Below are 15,852 nucleotides of genomic sequence, written 5' to 3'. Positions count from 1 at the left end.
CCTGTATAGGAAATTGCTTGGGTTTTTTTTTATCTGAGCTTCAAACATTTGTGATTTGTTGTCCTTCATTATAGTTTGAAAATTCTTAACAGTTTTAAATATTCTTTAAATATTCTGCCCAGTTTCTTCTCTGTCTGGGACTCCAATGACATATTAGACTGTATGATATCAGCCCATAGACCTTGAGGGCTTCCCTGGTAGCTCAGACAGTAAAGAATCTGCCTGTAATGCAGGAAACCCTGGTTCAATCCCTGGATTGGAGAGATCTCCTGGAGAAGGGAATGACAACCCCCTCCAGTATTCTTGCCAGGTAATTCCATGAACAGAGGAGCCTGGTGGGCTACAGTCCATGGGCTCACAAAGAGTCAGGCACAACTGAGCAACTGCTATATATTATTATTCATAGACCTTGAGTACTGTTTTCTTTTTGGGAGTTTCAGTTTGGATAATTTCTGTTCACCTGTTTCCGAGTTTCCTGATTATTTCCTCAGGTATGGTAAGGTGTTCTGATGAGCCCAGAAAAGATATTCCTCATCTCTGATCCTGTGGTTTTCATTTCAGCTTGTCCCTTTCTTATAGTTTGTTTGCTGAAATCTGCTCATGTATATTATCCCAATTTTCAACTAGATCTTCAACATGTTAATCAGAGTTAAATCCCTGACCAATAGTTCCAATATCTAGGTCATATGTGAATAGAGTCTTATTGTTTTGTCTATCACAAATGGGTTGATTTTTTTCTTGCTTCTTTGTGTATCTCAAAATTTTTATTGAATGCCAGTTGTTACTTATATATCAGTAGAGACTTAAGTCAATAGTATCAATGTCTGGAAAAAAGCAAGTCTCTTCTTCTGCCAGGCCATTTGTGTGGGGTTTGGTCAGTCTAGGCAGGAACTGGGCTAGGTTTGGGCTTTGTTGTTGCTATTCTTGCCTTTAGTGTACCACAGATTTCAGATCGCTGATGTTATTTTGTCTTTTGCTTGGGACTGTAGAATTTTTCTCAAGTGTTCATACTTCATCCTTAGCTTTCAGCTGTTGTGCATAACTGCACCATAACAACAGGTCTCTATGCCCTTTGCCCATGCCCCCAGCAACTGCTTGCTGGGTTGGTAGTCAGAGAGAAGTCAGGGTTCTTTGTTCTAATTCAGCCTCAGTCTTTAGTAAGTCCTTTGTGCCCAGTCCTTGGGAATGAGTCTCTTCTCAGCATTCTTGTCCCTCCTTTCTGTGGCAGCCAAACCCCGACTTGTATCTGTGGTTGGTCTTGAGAGGGAGTTTCCTGCCCCTCTTGCATTGGCAGGAGGCCTTTAATGGTAATGGTATAAAATCCTGGAGCTCAGGATTGAATCCTGTCCCTCCCAAGAGTAGAGGTTTTTTCTTACCTTGGCCCAGCAGCAATGAGTTTACATGTGCCCTATGTAGACAGGGTTTTCTGCTCCCCCCAGTGGCATAGGCCTTTTTTGCTCCTGTTGAGGGAAGGACCTAGGCAGGGAGAAGCAAGGTTTCATGACTTTCCTATGTCTCCTTCCTTTGCATGCCTCCAAACCCAGGGAGGCGCTACAGAGGTTCAGCACCCCCATTCCTCCCAAGTCTTTCTCATGAACACAGGGTGGAGTTTTTTGTTTTGTTTTGTTTTTTTTAGGGTGGAGTTTTTGGGAAGAGCTGGTCTGTGCATGCACGGTCCCTCAATATCTCAGGCTCCCAGGGGTTTTATACTGTCATGTTAGCTTCAGTTTGGCCTTTAGCAATTCTTTAATATTTTAGTTGATTTTCTCTTATCTGCGTATATGATGGTCAACACTTCTCCCATGCCCTGCTACAGGTGAACAAGTCTACATCCTGTCTCTCCTTGGAGGGGTTTGTCCATCCTTGAAATTCAGGCTAGTTGACTGCCCTGCCACATTCGCCATCTGACAGACCCAATAAAATGCATGATTTTGTCATCTATCCAGTTTTCTGTTTGAGTCAGGGTGATACTCTTTCCAGACAGCTACATCACAGGCGTAAGTGGAACTTCTGAGTCTCCTTTTACCTAATATATTTTAAGAGGAACATTTTTAAAATCACTTCGGTAAATGTTAAATCATATCACGTGTGTATCGTATCACATGATGTAGCCCTAAGAACAAATACAATGAAAACCAAACAGTACTTTTCAGTAAGCTACTGTTGTCTGCCAAAGGCTGAGCCAGAAGCCCATGTTCTAAGAAAAAAAAAGTGTTACACAGGACTTCCCAGGGGGCGCAGTGGACAAGAATCTGCAAGTCAATGTAGAGAACATGGGTTCCACCCCTCGTCCGGGAAGACTGCACACGCTGCAGAGCTGCGTGCCACAACTCCTGAAATCTGTGTGCTCCAGGGACCGCAACAAAGGGTAGCCCCCAGTCTCCAAAACTAGAGAAAGCCCTGGAGCACCAAAGACTCAGCACAGCCATGAATAAATAAAATTATATATATATATAAAAGTGTTACATAAAAGAACTGATATTTACCTTTGATGTAACAGAAAGATGGGTGGGAAGGGGAGCAGGGCATGAAAATGAAACAACTTTTTGACTGTTTGATTCCATGTTATTTAATGTTACTTTTGCTTCACTGTCTTGTGTAGGCAGTTTATATTGTGAAATAAATTTCACTATAGATGTCCCTGACCACTAGAAAATGGGGATAAATAAAGGTTGACCCTTGAACAACACAGTTTTGAACTGCATGGGTCCACTCATACACACTCCCTGCCCCCTGTCCAGTAAACACATACTACAGTACTATACAATCTGCAACTTGGTTAAATCCATGGATACAGAACCTTGGATACAGAGGCTAACTATAAACTTATACACAGGTTTTTACCCGTGTCAGTGTCCTTAATCCCTGCACTGTGCACTGTTCAAAGATCAACTATATTGCAATTGAGCAAGTGACTTAGCTCTTGAGTTTTTGAATTTATTCCAGACTACCCTTTGACTGGAATATACTGGGTTGGCCCAGAAGTTCGTTTTGAGTTTTTCCTTAACAACTTATGGGAAAACCCTAACAAACTTTTTGGTCAATCCAGTAGAAGAAACAACAAAAGGGCCTGGATTTGGCTCTGTAGGGGTGTGCAGTATAGCAAAGGAGTGATACATAGACAAAACCCAGTAATAGGAAGCGGTAAATGCCCTGGTGGCTCAGATGGTAAAGTGTCTGCCTGCAATGCAGGAGACCAGGGTTTGATCCCTCGGTCAGGAAGATACCCTGGAGAAGGAAATGGCAACCCACTCCAGTACTCTTGCCTGGAAAATTCCATGGATGGAGGAGCCTGGTGGGCTACAGTCCATGGGGTCGCAAAGAGTCGGACACGACTGAGAGACGTCACTTCAAATGCCCTGGAAAGGTTAGGTACTAAAGATTAAGACCACATCTAAATGGGATGAAGAGAGAGGTGAGAGCAGGAAATTAACTCTGGAGAAGGCACAGTGAGGAAAAAGTATCCTAGGCAGAGATGACACCAGCACAAGAGAGGTCAAAGCAAGTAAGATATTTGGCTTATGACCAAAAATAAGCATATATATATACATATATATATGATACATATTATAAGATAAAAGGTCAACAGCTATATAAACAAGAAAAAGGCAGATGGTATTATTTAACAAATACTAGTTGCCTGCTACTTGCCAGGTATTGCTCTATGCTCTGCAGATATATCAGTTAAAAAAAAAGAAACAACACACTACGGAGCTTACATAAGCTCCATAAGTACAATGAATCAATAAATATATAGTGCTGGATGGTGATTAGTGCTACTGGGGGAAAAAAGCCACAAAGAAGGGGGATATATGTCTGTTAGTGGAGAGCAGTTTACATGGTTATCTGGAGAGGTCATGGAAAGCCTGAGGAGGAAGCAATTAAACATAGATCTGACTGGCGGGGGTTTGGGTCATACAGGAGTCGAGGAGAAGTTCTCCAGGCAGAGGGAACAGCCAGTGCAAAGACCCTGAGAGGGTGCCTCCTGGGGTGACTCAGGAACAGGAGACCCCCGTGGCTGGGATGCAGTGAGCACAGGGATGTACTTGAATTCATCCCTGGGAGGCAGGGGGAAGCAGTGGGGTTCAGTTCCTACAGGTCCTCCTAAGTTATTGTAAGGACTTTGTTTTGCTCTTGAGCAAGCTAAGAAGCCAAAGGATTTTAAGCAGCAAAATGACTCTGGCTGCTATGCTGAGAACTGACTAAAGAGTGGGGCAGGGACCAGGATGGCTTCAAGATCAATTTAGACCTTACTGGATTAATCATCTAGGGGTCTATGTAGATGACCTGATTTAGCCCAGGATAGTAACCCTGGAGAGGCTGTGGAGTGGTCACAGTTTGAAGACAGAACTGAAAGGGGTTGCTGACTTACGGCATGTGGCATGTAAGAGGAGTCATTGGTGATGTGTGGTGATGTGAGCAACTGAAAGTATACAACTGCCATCTGCTCATTCGCTTCAGTCATGTCTGACTCTTTGTGACCCCATGGACGGTAGCTTGCCAGTCTCCTCTGTCCATGGGATTTTCCTGACAAGAATACTGGAGGGGGTTGCCATTTCCTCCTCCAGGGGATCTTCCCCACCCAGGGATTGAATCGGTGTCTCCTGCATTGCAGGCAGATTCTTTACCACTGAGCCACCTACTGAAAGCCATCTAGTTAGGGATGAATCTGCTGGAGAGGCAGATGTGGTGACAGAAAATCCAGACCATGGTTTTGGACTTTCATAAGAGTAGAGTTGGTATGTAAACTTGGGAATGGCTTGAAAAATGGGTGAGATCGCTAACAGTGAGTAGAAATAAGACCTGGCATATGCTCCAAGGTTAGGAAGATGGGATAAACTAGCAAAGGACACAAAAGCAAATTGCCAGAAGGGTACAAAGAAAACCAAGAGAGCTGTGTTCTAGAAACCAAGTGACTCATTCTTTCAAGCAGGGAGGCGTCCACTGGCAGATGCCACCCACGTACTAAAGAGGTAAGATCTGAGAACTGACCACTGTATTTAACGGGGTGGACTGCTGGGGACCTTCACAAGGACTGTTTTGGTGATGTGGTGGTGGTGGCGGCAGCCTAAGTGGAATGGGTTCGGATGAAAATGGAAGGAGGAACTGGAAGGTAAAGCTGGGAGCTTTGCTGAAAAGGGAATAGAAAAATGGAGTGGTGGCTGAAGAGGGGTGTTAGGTCAATTTTTTAAAGATTAATCACAGCATGCCAATGGAAATGATGCAAGAGAGGGAGGGGGAGAAACTGCTGAAGTGCATTCCTTGAATAGGTAAGAAGGTGAGACCGAGTAAGTGGTGGCACTGGCTTTAGACAAGAGGAACATGAACAATTCACTACAATAAAAGGAGGGAAAAGCTGAGTACAAATCAAAGTGGATGAGTGGCTACTTGTACATTTAAAAGGTATCTTTGCCAGCAATGATGCAGGAGAAAAGGTGGTTGAGTCCTAACAATGTAACATTTACACAACAGTTCTGAGATAGGGAGCTCAAGCAACATCTATCTATATAATGTTACAGTGAACTACTTGAGGTTTTACCTTAGTTCATTTTAAGAAATGAGAAGGGAGCATGCCCCACTGACTCTCATGCTAACTGCTGACTTCACCCTCCCCAAGCACTGGCATGCTATTCCAATCAGCCATCATGAAACCAAACAAAAGACACACTCAAGCTTTGTCTGCTTTATTTCACTACATGAAGTTAAGCAATAAGGCAAAAGAGTAACCTGTCATTCATAAAGACCAAGGAGTGCCTCTCATTCCCAAAATGGACCAAAAAGGATATTTCTTACAAATATGCATGACATTTAGCTCATTAAGTCTATAAACAGTCTGAACAAAAGAAAACTCTAGTTGGCCAATCAAATCACAAATTCAGATTAAATTCCCCAAATTGCAGTTTCTAGTGCTAATGACATCTAATTTGCTTGCAGTTGTACACACTCACCATACTTTAAAAATCTTGCACCTGATCTAATATAAAAAACGAACAAATAAAAGTCCAAATTCACCAGCTGCAGATATTGAACCATTTCTACTAACACACAGAATTACCAGCTTGTACTGAAAACTATCTAGAAGAAACATTAAATCAATAGCTCTGTTATTCTGCGAGTTAACTTGGCTTCTGAGGAAAAAATTCTATGATCAAAAGTGTTTTTGTGTTTCTGTGTCACATGGGGGTGATGAGACCCATTACTTCAACATTGTTATTTCTGGGAACAAACACCAGCTATATGCCATAAATGCGTAACAGTGTGTAGTCTGTGCAAACATGTAAACACAGGACGTTGTTCTCTACCTTGAGGTTCATCTCCTCCACTGGCAAATATGAAGCACTGGCGTCATGGCAGGCTGTAGCGGGCAGTGAAATAGAAATTAATTTGACACTTTGTGTGGTCACAAAAACTTAAAATAATTTCTACAGTTTGCAAATTTGTCATTATACAACACGGTGCGCCAACTCCTAAGAGGCTAAGCCTTATTACTGTCATAATATTAGAGATATGACTTCTTTTTTTCTTATGCTGCAGCACATATATTACTCTGTAGAATATTGTTTCATAATATTGGTTTGATCTTAAGAGTACTATTTAGTGTCTTTCAAAGGTTTTCTAAATATTTCTACCTTCCAAGGGGAGCTGAAAAGTTACTGTGTCCTATATCTTAAATTGCTATATACATTTTTTTTAAACTAAAGGCTTGAACTTAGAAACAAAACCAGGGTATAAACAGGAAATTTCTCTTTCCCCCAAAAGTCTGTTGGCCACTTGCTAACAATACATTTATGGAAATGTGGTGCAGCTGGTAGTCTACTTTGTCAAGTCTCATTTTAGAAAACATCACAGAAACTAAGGTTGGCAAGCCAACTCCAGGATACCAAGTGAAAACAGCATGTGTGTTGTTAGGCAAGTATTCTGGGCTGCTTGTTGAACTATTTTATGGTTTATGATCAAAACGGTCTTATGTGACAAACTGTACGATAAAAGTCATAAACTCAGGAAGGAGGAAGGTTTCTTCTTAATATCCAGTTTTGGATTAAGAGATTACAAATGTTACTTTCCTCTTTAATCACTGGAAAGAACATTAGTTCAGATCATGATAAACATCTAACCTTTAAGATATTTTCTGCATTCCAGAAGTGAACTTGCCCACCAAGTTTTCTTTGGGCTCTTTCCAGGTCCCAAATACTCAACAACTTACTGAGTTAAAGAGGCAGAGAGAAGAAGGGGTACGGAGTAAGACATATAAAGCATGCCTCCCTGTTGGCAGCATCAATCCCTGGATATTGTGGCAACAGTTAAAATGAATAGAATTTGCCACCCCAGTGACATGACATGCAATTGCTTCCTTCTCAAATTTTCCCTAGGAGAAAAAGTTCCATATTCTGCTGGGAAAAAAATTTTAACAGCAACTAATACGTAAGTATCCTACATTCACTTAAAGAGGTCAAATGAAGGTGCCTTAACTATTTCACAGGTCTTTCCAATCATCGCAAAACTAAAGACGTGACAGTTCTATTTTCCTGCCAAATGGATGGGAGCCAGGAGGCAAGGAAAGGGATATATATTTAGAGTGCTAGACTATATCCAGTGGAATGCAAAAAGCAGTTGGTACAACACTGAGACCAGTGCCAGGTCATCAATAGCAGGTCTAACTTTCGGTTATTTTACGTTTTCATCTGTGAGACTGATCCTTTATGAGATCAGGTCAGGAGATTGTATGGACAGTTTCTCAACTGGTCAATTGAATGCCACTCCAAGGAACAGCCACCCCCTTTCCTGGGACGGAACTATGCTGCTGTGAGTCAACGTGCAGGGGTTCAGTGAGGGAGACAGACTTGCAGGTGTGAACAGAGGAGGGAACCAGAGGTACAGCAGCCGCTGTGCTCCTAACGCCTTGCCTGTGCGCCCACCCTCCCCGGAACAGGACTCAGTAGTGCACGGTACACCATTATAAACAAGGCCTAACGAAGCAGCGGCTTCCACACCGTAACAACGCAGGTTCGTGGTGATACTGTCCTTTGGGATCTGCCCGCCAGCGGAGCATTTTAAGGAAGAAGCGGGCCCAAGCTGAGCTCCACATGCTGGGTGAGCCAGATGACTTCTGCGCCCTGGTCAGTTTCTTCCATGGGGCGGATGGGAGTGGCCAGGTTTTTAAAATCATGCTTCATCTTAAAGCACACGGTCACTTCGCCCTCCTCACGTTGTGGGGTCACTTTGATGAAAATACCCACTTTGTTGGCCTTTCTGAAGGCTATAATGCTATGGAAGGAAATAAGCACAGCATTAGGCAGGTCACAGGTCAGCCAAGCCAGTTAGACTCACAGTCATTTTATGGCCCACAGGAAATCTCTGATGACAAGATATGATCAGAATCCCGTTTGTCAACAATGAAGAGTTTCTTCAGCAAAATGCCCATCTTCTTATTTTATTACAAAAGTAAAATACAGTCATAAAACTTAAGATAGGAAAAAGTAAATCTTTCTTCTTCCTTTCCTCTTCAGTATACAGAGAAAAACTGTCAACAGTTTGGCTCTTGACCTACTACGTATTTTTCCATGCACTTACACTTTTATGTTTTTTTAACCAAAACAAAAGGGACACACTATTCTGTAACAAGCTTTTTTCCCACTGTTTATCACAAACACCTGTCCATATTGGTATATATAGATCTTCTCCATCTTGCTTAATGGATGCAGAGCAACCATAATTTGTTTATACTGATTTCCTGTTACAAACATATTTTCACATTAACTTCTATAAACATGTGGTAATATTTCTACAGGATACAGACTGGTGCTAACTCAGAGCTTTAAAGAATTTCTGGAATATCATAAATCAGTGTATCTTGCAAATAGCCTCTGTGAATTAGGAATTTTTAGAATAGAAAAAAATCTCTAGTTGAAGTTTCCATCTCAGTTTTCTGATATGTACTTGAAGTTTGTGTTTAAACAGTTTAGCTTCAAAAGTAAAAAACAATGAAATAAACAGAACTTGATCTACTATCCAAATGATACTCAACTACTGTAAGAAAACTTACTGAAACTAAATATTTACATATTATCCACTATTATGTACTATTAATTTCCAGATATCTGGAAGTCCTATAAAGTACAATAATGTGAAACATAATTAAGCACTATACTAGCACAGCCATTTTGAACTAAATTTTATTTATATTAGATTCATTTAAAAAATTCAATTAAAAATAGTTTAAAAAAAAAAAAAAAGTCTTTCTAGCCTTAATTTCCCAGGCAACCACTAATGCCTGGGAAGCTTTAAAAAAAAAAAAATTCAGATTCTTGGTGCCTACCTAGACCTGCTAAAGAGAAGCTGTGGGGACTGGTACTCTATATGGAATTTAAGAAAAGACAAAACACCCAACCTGGTGCTTTCTGAAGTTAACCCAAGTGTTGCGATCACTGTACTAACCTCACCTTTGCTGTCACTTGGTTTTTCTAATTTGTCCCATGTTATTATATTTGTTCTCTCCAGTATCTTGGTGAGGAAGCTTTTAATCATTTTGTTAAAAACCCTTAAATGTGCCCTATACTAGTGTACTAAATGCTATTGCTTTTCAGCTCAAAGCACATTCTTTGTTTTCTTAATTTATTTTCTTGACCACACCACACATCTTGTGGGATCTTAGTTCCCCGAACAGGGATGGAACCTGGGCCCTCTGAAGTGGAGGTGTGGAGTCCTAACCACTGGACTGCCAGGGAATTCCCTAAGCCCACTTTCTGTATCCTGCTTTGTGACATAGGATTCTGCTAACCACACTCCTGCTTTTTAGGCTGGCTCCCTTCAGGGGCTCTAACAGAGACCAGTAGCCTCTGGGAAGAAGGGGCTGCTCCTCCGGGTGAGCCTCCTATCTCCATGCAGCTCCAGCGGGCAGCACGCCAGCAATGCGTCTTCACTCAGGAAGTGGCATATCCAGGTGCGGTTTCCAACTGCATAACCAGCTTCAGCATGCCACTCTGCCTCTGCCAGCCTGCCATGCCAGCACCAGTCAGGCAGTGTCCCCTCCCTCCCCCATTTCCCAGAGGTCTGATTTGCAGCTCCACAGGGCTCCTCCTTCCTTCAAGCTTCTAAATTCTAATCATTTTATAACCATTTCTCTTAATTCTCTTAGCCCTAGGCATGGTAACTGCTTCACTGAATTGCCATCTCTGGGATATTTCAGATTTCTTTTTAACTTTTAAAGTTACCCAGTTAACAAGTCTTCATATTAAATTCTCTCTGTTCAAATAACAGATGTGATTTCTGTTTTTTAGACTGAAAGCTAACCAAAATATTCCTCATCTGGGAAAGGTTTGGCTTTTACTTCTCAGTTAGTAACTGAGAAGTATTAGGTATGAGAGAGTAAAATCTATTAATCACTCAAAGAGGGACAGGTGGCGGGGAAGTTGACAAATCCAATGATAAATCTCTGGGGAAAGAGTACTGTACCCTGTACACAATCATTAACAAACACGCACCTGAAAATTTTTTACCATGGGAAACACAGGTTAAAACAACTGTGCTTACAGAATGATCCTAATTATGGAAATGTTACTGGTGTTTATCTCTGGTGGTGAGATTTCATTTTCTTCTTCATATATATGATTTAATATATCCTATAATATGGGTTTCCCTTGTGGCTCAAGTGGTAAAGAATCTGCCTGCAATGTGGGAGACCTGGGTTCGATCCCTGGGTTAGGAAGATCCCCTGGGGAAGGGAAAGGCTACCCACTCCAGTATCCTGGCCTGGAGAATTTCATGGACTCTATAGTCCATGGGGTCACAAAGAGTCAGACACAACTGAGCAACTTTCATTTTCACTTCACCAATCTATCTTCGTATGTATCAGTTAATAATAATAAATAGGAAGAAAAAACTACTTAAATTCAGGTAAGAAAACAGATCTACCAGTGGGCCTCCTGTAAACCAGCCAGCTGTGGCGTGTGGGTGGGAGGGTGGGGGCGGGTCACAGGAAGCTCACTCACTCAGGATCGTCCTGGAAGTCCTGGGGCTCTGCCAACTCGTCGTACTCTGCTGCTGCATCCTTGCCGGCTAACACGAGCTCTTTGGGAGGCACCACCACCTGGAGAGCAGCACAGACAGGCTGGCCTCAGAAGGGGTCGGCGCACTGCAAGCATTCATCCAACAGAGGACAGCAAAGCACTGCCCTGACCCAGACATACAGAAGGAAGCAGCAAGTTTCAAGAAACATACAACATTGCTTCACTTACAAAAAAGTTTAAAAGCATATTGTTTGGGAATACAGACATGTATGATAAAGATTAAGAACAAAGAAATTTAAGGGAATGAAAAAGTCAAGAGAGTGCTTAGTTCATTGGGGTTGCCATGGCTAATTCAAGTGGGAGGACATGGGGGCTTCAATTGTGCCTTCAATGTTTTATTTCTTAAGGGGCTGGTAGAACATGGGTGTTTAGTATATTGTTCTCTATACTCTGTGGTATAAAAAAAGAAAAACAAAAAGGAGAAACACATAAAACATATAAAGGAGAAAAACACATAAAGGAGAAACTTAAAACTTCCAACAATACAAGAGAAGATTCTACACATGGACATCACCAGATGGTCAATACTGACATCAGACTGATTATATTCTTTGCACCCAAAGATGGAGAAGCTCTACACAGTCAGCAAAAACAAGACCGGGAGCTGACTGTGGCTCAGATCATGAACTCCTTATTGCCAAATTCAGACGTAAGTTGATGAAAGTAGGGAAAACCACTAGACCATTCAGGTATGACCTAAATCAAATCCCTTTTGATTATACAGTGGAAGTGACAGATTCAAGGAATTAGATCTGATAGACGAGAGTGCCTGAAGAACTATAGACGGAGGCTCATGATGTTGTACAGGAGACAGTGATCAAGACAATCCCCAAGAAAAAGAAATGCAAAAAGGCGAAATGGTTGTCTGAGGACGCCTTACAAATAGCTGAGAAAAGAAGATAAGCTAAAGGCAAAAGAGAAAAGGGAAGATATACCCATTTGAATGCAGAGTTCCAAAGAATAGCAAAGAGAGATAAGAAAGCCTTCCTCAATGATCAATGAAGGTGATCAATGGAAATAGAGCAAAACAATAAAATGGGAAAGACTAGAGATATCTTTGAGAAAATCAGAGATACCAAGGTAACATTCCATGCAAAGATGAGTACAATAAAGGACAGAAATGGTATGGACCTGACAGAAGCAGAAGAGATTAAGAAGAGGTGGCAAGAATACACAGAACTATACAAAAAGATCTTAATGACCCAGATAACCACGATGGTGTGATCACTCACCTAGAGGCAGACATCCTGGAATGAGAAGTCAAGTGGGCCTTAGGAAGCATCACTACAAACAAAGCTAGTGGAGGTGATGGAATTCCAGCTGAGCTATTTCAAATCCTAAAAGATGATGCTGTTAAAGTGCTGCACTCAATCTGCCACAAATTTGGAAAACTCAGCAGTGGCCACAGGACTGGAAAAGGTCAGTTTTCATTCCAATCCCAAAGAATGTTCAAACTACCGCACAATTGCACTCATCTCACATGCTAGCAAAGTAATGCTCAAAATTCTCCAAGCCAGGCTTCAACAGTACGTGAACCGTGAACTTCCAGATGTTCAAGCTGGACTTAGAAAAGGCAGAGGAATCAGAGATCAAAGTGTCAACATCTGCTGGATTATAGAAAAAGCAAGAAAGTTCCAGAAAAACATCTACTTCTGCTTTATTGACTATGCCAAAGCCTTTGACTGTGTGGATCACCACAAACTGTGGAAAATTCTTCAAGAGATGGGAATATCAGACCACCTTACCTTACCTGCCTCCTGAGAAATCTGCATGCAGGTCAAGAAGCAACAGTTAGAACCAGATATGGAACAATAGACTGGTTCCAAACTGGGAAAGGAGTTCATCAGTCAAGGCTGTATATTGTCACCCTTCTTATTTAACTTCTATGCAGAGTACATCATGCGAAATGCCGGGCTGGATGAAGCACAACCTGGAATCAAGACTGCCAGGAGAAATATCAATAACCTTAGATAACGCAGATGACACCACCTTCATGGTAGATAGCAAAAAAGAACTCAAGACCCTCTTGATGAGAATGAAAGAAGAGACTGAAAAAGCTGGCTTAAAACTCAACATATAAAAAACGAAGATCATGGCATCTGGTCCCATCATTTCATGACAGATAGATGGGGAAACAGTGGAAACAGTGACATATTTTATTTCGGGGGGCTCCAAAATCACTGCAGATGGTGACTGCAGCCATGAAATAAAAAGATGCTAGCTCCTTGGAAGAAAAGGTATGACAAACCTAGACAGCGTATTATGAATCAGAGACATTACTTTGCTGACAAAGGTCTGTCTAGTCAAAGCTATGGTTTTTCCAGCAGACATGTTTGGATGTAAGAGTTGGACCATAAAGAAGGCTGAGGGCTGAAGAATTGATGCTTTTGAACTGTGGTGTTGGAGAAGACTCTTGAGAGTCCCTTGGCCTGCAAGGAGGTCAAACAAGCCCATCCTAAAGGAAATCAGTCCTGAATATTCTATTGATAGGATTGACCCTGAAGCTGAAATTCCAATACTTTGACCACCCCGATGCAAAGGACGACCCTGATGCTGGGAAAGATAGAGGTGGGAGGAGAAGGGGACGACAGAGGATGAGATGGTTGGATGGCATCACCAACTCGCTGGACATGAGTTTGAGCAAGCCCTGTGAGTTAGTGATGGACAGGAAAGCCTGGCGTCCTGCAGTCCATGGGGTCGCAAAGAGTAGACACGACTAAGCGACTAAACTGAACTGAAAGGAGAAACAGTGGTTCCAACATATTTTCTGAAATGGGAATATTGGCTGTGTTTATGGCCATGAAAAACAGTTTTCTTCAGACTTAGCCTGTGGCTGTAACTAGGCTTCAACTTTGCTATGTTAGAGGTTAACAGATAATAACGTTAATAAAATTTCTAATTATGGAAATAAATGTGGCTGGGGAGCTGAAAGAGAAAAGCAGCAAATTCATAAGCTAGGTATATTTATCAGGCACTTATTTCTATATGGATAGAGACACTGGATAGATAGCTCACTAGTGTTATTTTGAAAAGGAGCAAGGACAGATGAGTGTCATCTCTCTTTGGAAGTGATGCTGGGAAATGAATCATTAAAAAGCAGAAGGAAAAATAAAGAGATAAATTCTCTACTAATAAGCATAACTTGAAAAACGGCTAATTAAAGACATAGGCATCCTTTCTGCTGATTTGTGATGAATATCATGCTGAATTATGAGTCAATAAAATGGTCTATTATAGAGAAAAGTTCTTGTTCTAAAATTTCAAGTACTAGATGAATCATGAAGTAAAATGTAGAAAGGTCTCAGTTCATTCATTCAAGTAATACTGAGAGTCAAAACTGCCTATTTTAATATTTAGTGCCACGTATACTCTATGTAGGGCTTCCCAGGTGGTGCTAGTGGTAAAGAACACACCTGCCAATGCTGGAGACACAAGAGATGCGGGTTCAATCCCTGGGTCAGGAAGATCCCCTGGAGGAGGGCATGACAACCGACTCCATTACTATTGCCTGGAGAATCCCACGGACAGAGGGGCCTGGCGGACTATGGTCCACAGGGTTGCAAAGAGTTGGACATGACTGAGGTGACTTAGCATGCACACACACACGCATACTCTATGTAAGCAGAGGGGATCTAGCTGAGGCACATCAGCTTTTAAAAGGAAATGTCATTTCCTTTGCATCTTGAAGAATGAGTATGCCTCAGGCAGAAAGAGAGGTATGGGCATGTCTGTCAGAAGAGTGGGATGGGAAGGAAGAATTCTAGGTAAAATGAGTAGCATATATAATTCTCCAGGAACATTAGAGTTTATGACCCATTGGATCTGCTTGGATCTCAATTAATGTGCATGATCTAGAGTACGCTAGATTTAGTCATTTTAGGGAAGATCATCACGGAAGAAAAGAGATGAGGTTATTAAGGAGCTCTTAAGCTATGCCAAGGAATTTAGTTTATTCCAACGTCAGAGGGACACCAAACAAGCAGCCTGCCATGATCAAAGCTAAATCTTAGAAAGATAATCCTAACTGCAAGACAGAAGATGGGCTGGAGTGGAAGTGGGGGTGAACTAAAAACAGGGAGTTAGAAAGTCACTGTCATAGTCCATGTGAGAAATGATGAAACCCTCAAAAAGGGCAGCGGCAGTGTGCCTGCAGATAAAGTAGAAAATTCTAGAGGTGAAATCAAGAGAACCTAAAGACTGGATGTGAAAATGAGAGTGTGGAGTCCTTTAAAGCAGGTCAAATGAGGCCACTCCAGGAAAGTCAGGGTCACTCAGAATGAAGCAAAACACTCCTACCTTAGCAGTGCTGTTGATATTATCAGGGTCCCCCTCCTCGCACTCCAAAAGAGTCACATGTGTGAGGTTCTCCACTGGATTCGTGAGAGTCAGGAGGACCTGGCTCTCCTGGGGAAAAGGAAAGGTATCTTTCAGACATTCTTCACTGCTGCCACCTAGGTCCACCTTCTTTCATGATTATATCACAAAATCATCACCCCGTGCACCCCTGCCTCCCACCATCACTCCTGAGCACCCCACCTGTACCTCTACATCACTGCATTCTTAAATGCTCACCTCCTATATTACTTATACACTAGTCTATATACTCTCTAGAGTTGCTATTTCACTGAGGAAATAGATCAGATTCCATAAAAAGGGCCAGTTACTAGATCCAGAAATTCTGAGAAACATACATTATCTAAGTGATTGTTTAAAGTTTATAACTCTTACCCTACCCAGGATGTCACTAGGACTTAAAAGAAGGAAGTCCTCATGAATAAAATATAGG

The 15,852-nt window shown here is 41.7% G+C and overlaps 1 protein-coding gene across 1 annotated transcript in view; it reads right to left on the bottom strand.

Moving 5' to 3' along the window:
* Positions 1-5,668: 5,668 nt before the first annotated feature.
* Positions 5,669-15,852, bottom strand: part of DCTN4 (dynactin subunit 4) — a 30,967-nt gene continuing 20,783 nt past the window's right edge. The window contains exons 11-13 of the mRNA XM_043464942.1: positions 15,363-15,470; positions 10,989-11,086; positions 5,669-8,265 (exon numbers count right to left, since the gene is read on the bottom strand). Of these exons, the coding sequence (XP_043320877.1) occupies positions 8,052-8,265; positions 10,989-11,086; positions 15,363-15,470 (420 nt within the window). The 3' untranslated portion in view covers positions 5,669-8,051. The remainder of the gene's footprint in view (positions 8,266-10,988; positions 11,087-15,362; positions 15,471-15,852) is intronic.

Source organism: Cervus canadensis, chromosome 4, assembly GCF_019320065.1.
Source record: "Cervus canadensis isolate Bull #8, Minnesota chromosome 4, ASM1932006v1, whole genome shotgun sequence".
Classification (NCBI taxonomy): domain Eukaryota; kingdom Metazoa; phylum Chordata; class Mammalia; order Artiodactyla; family Cervidae; genus Cervus; species Cervus canadensis.
The sequence above is the reverse complement of the archived record's forward strand: the minus strand, read 5'-3'. Positions and strand labels throughout refer to the sequence as shown.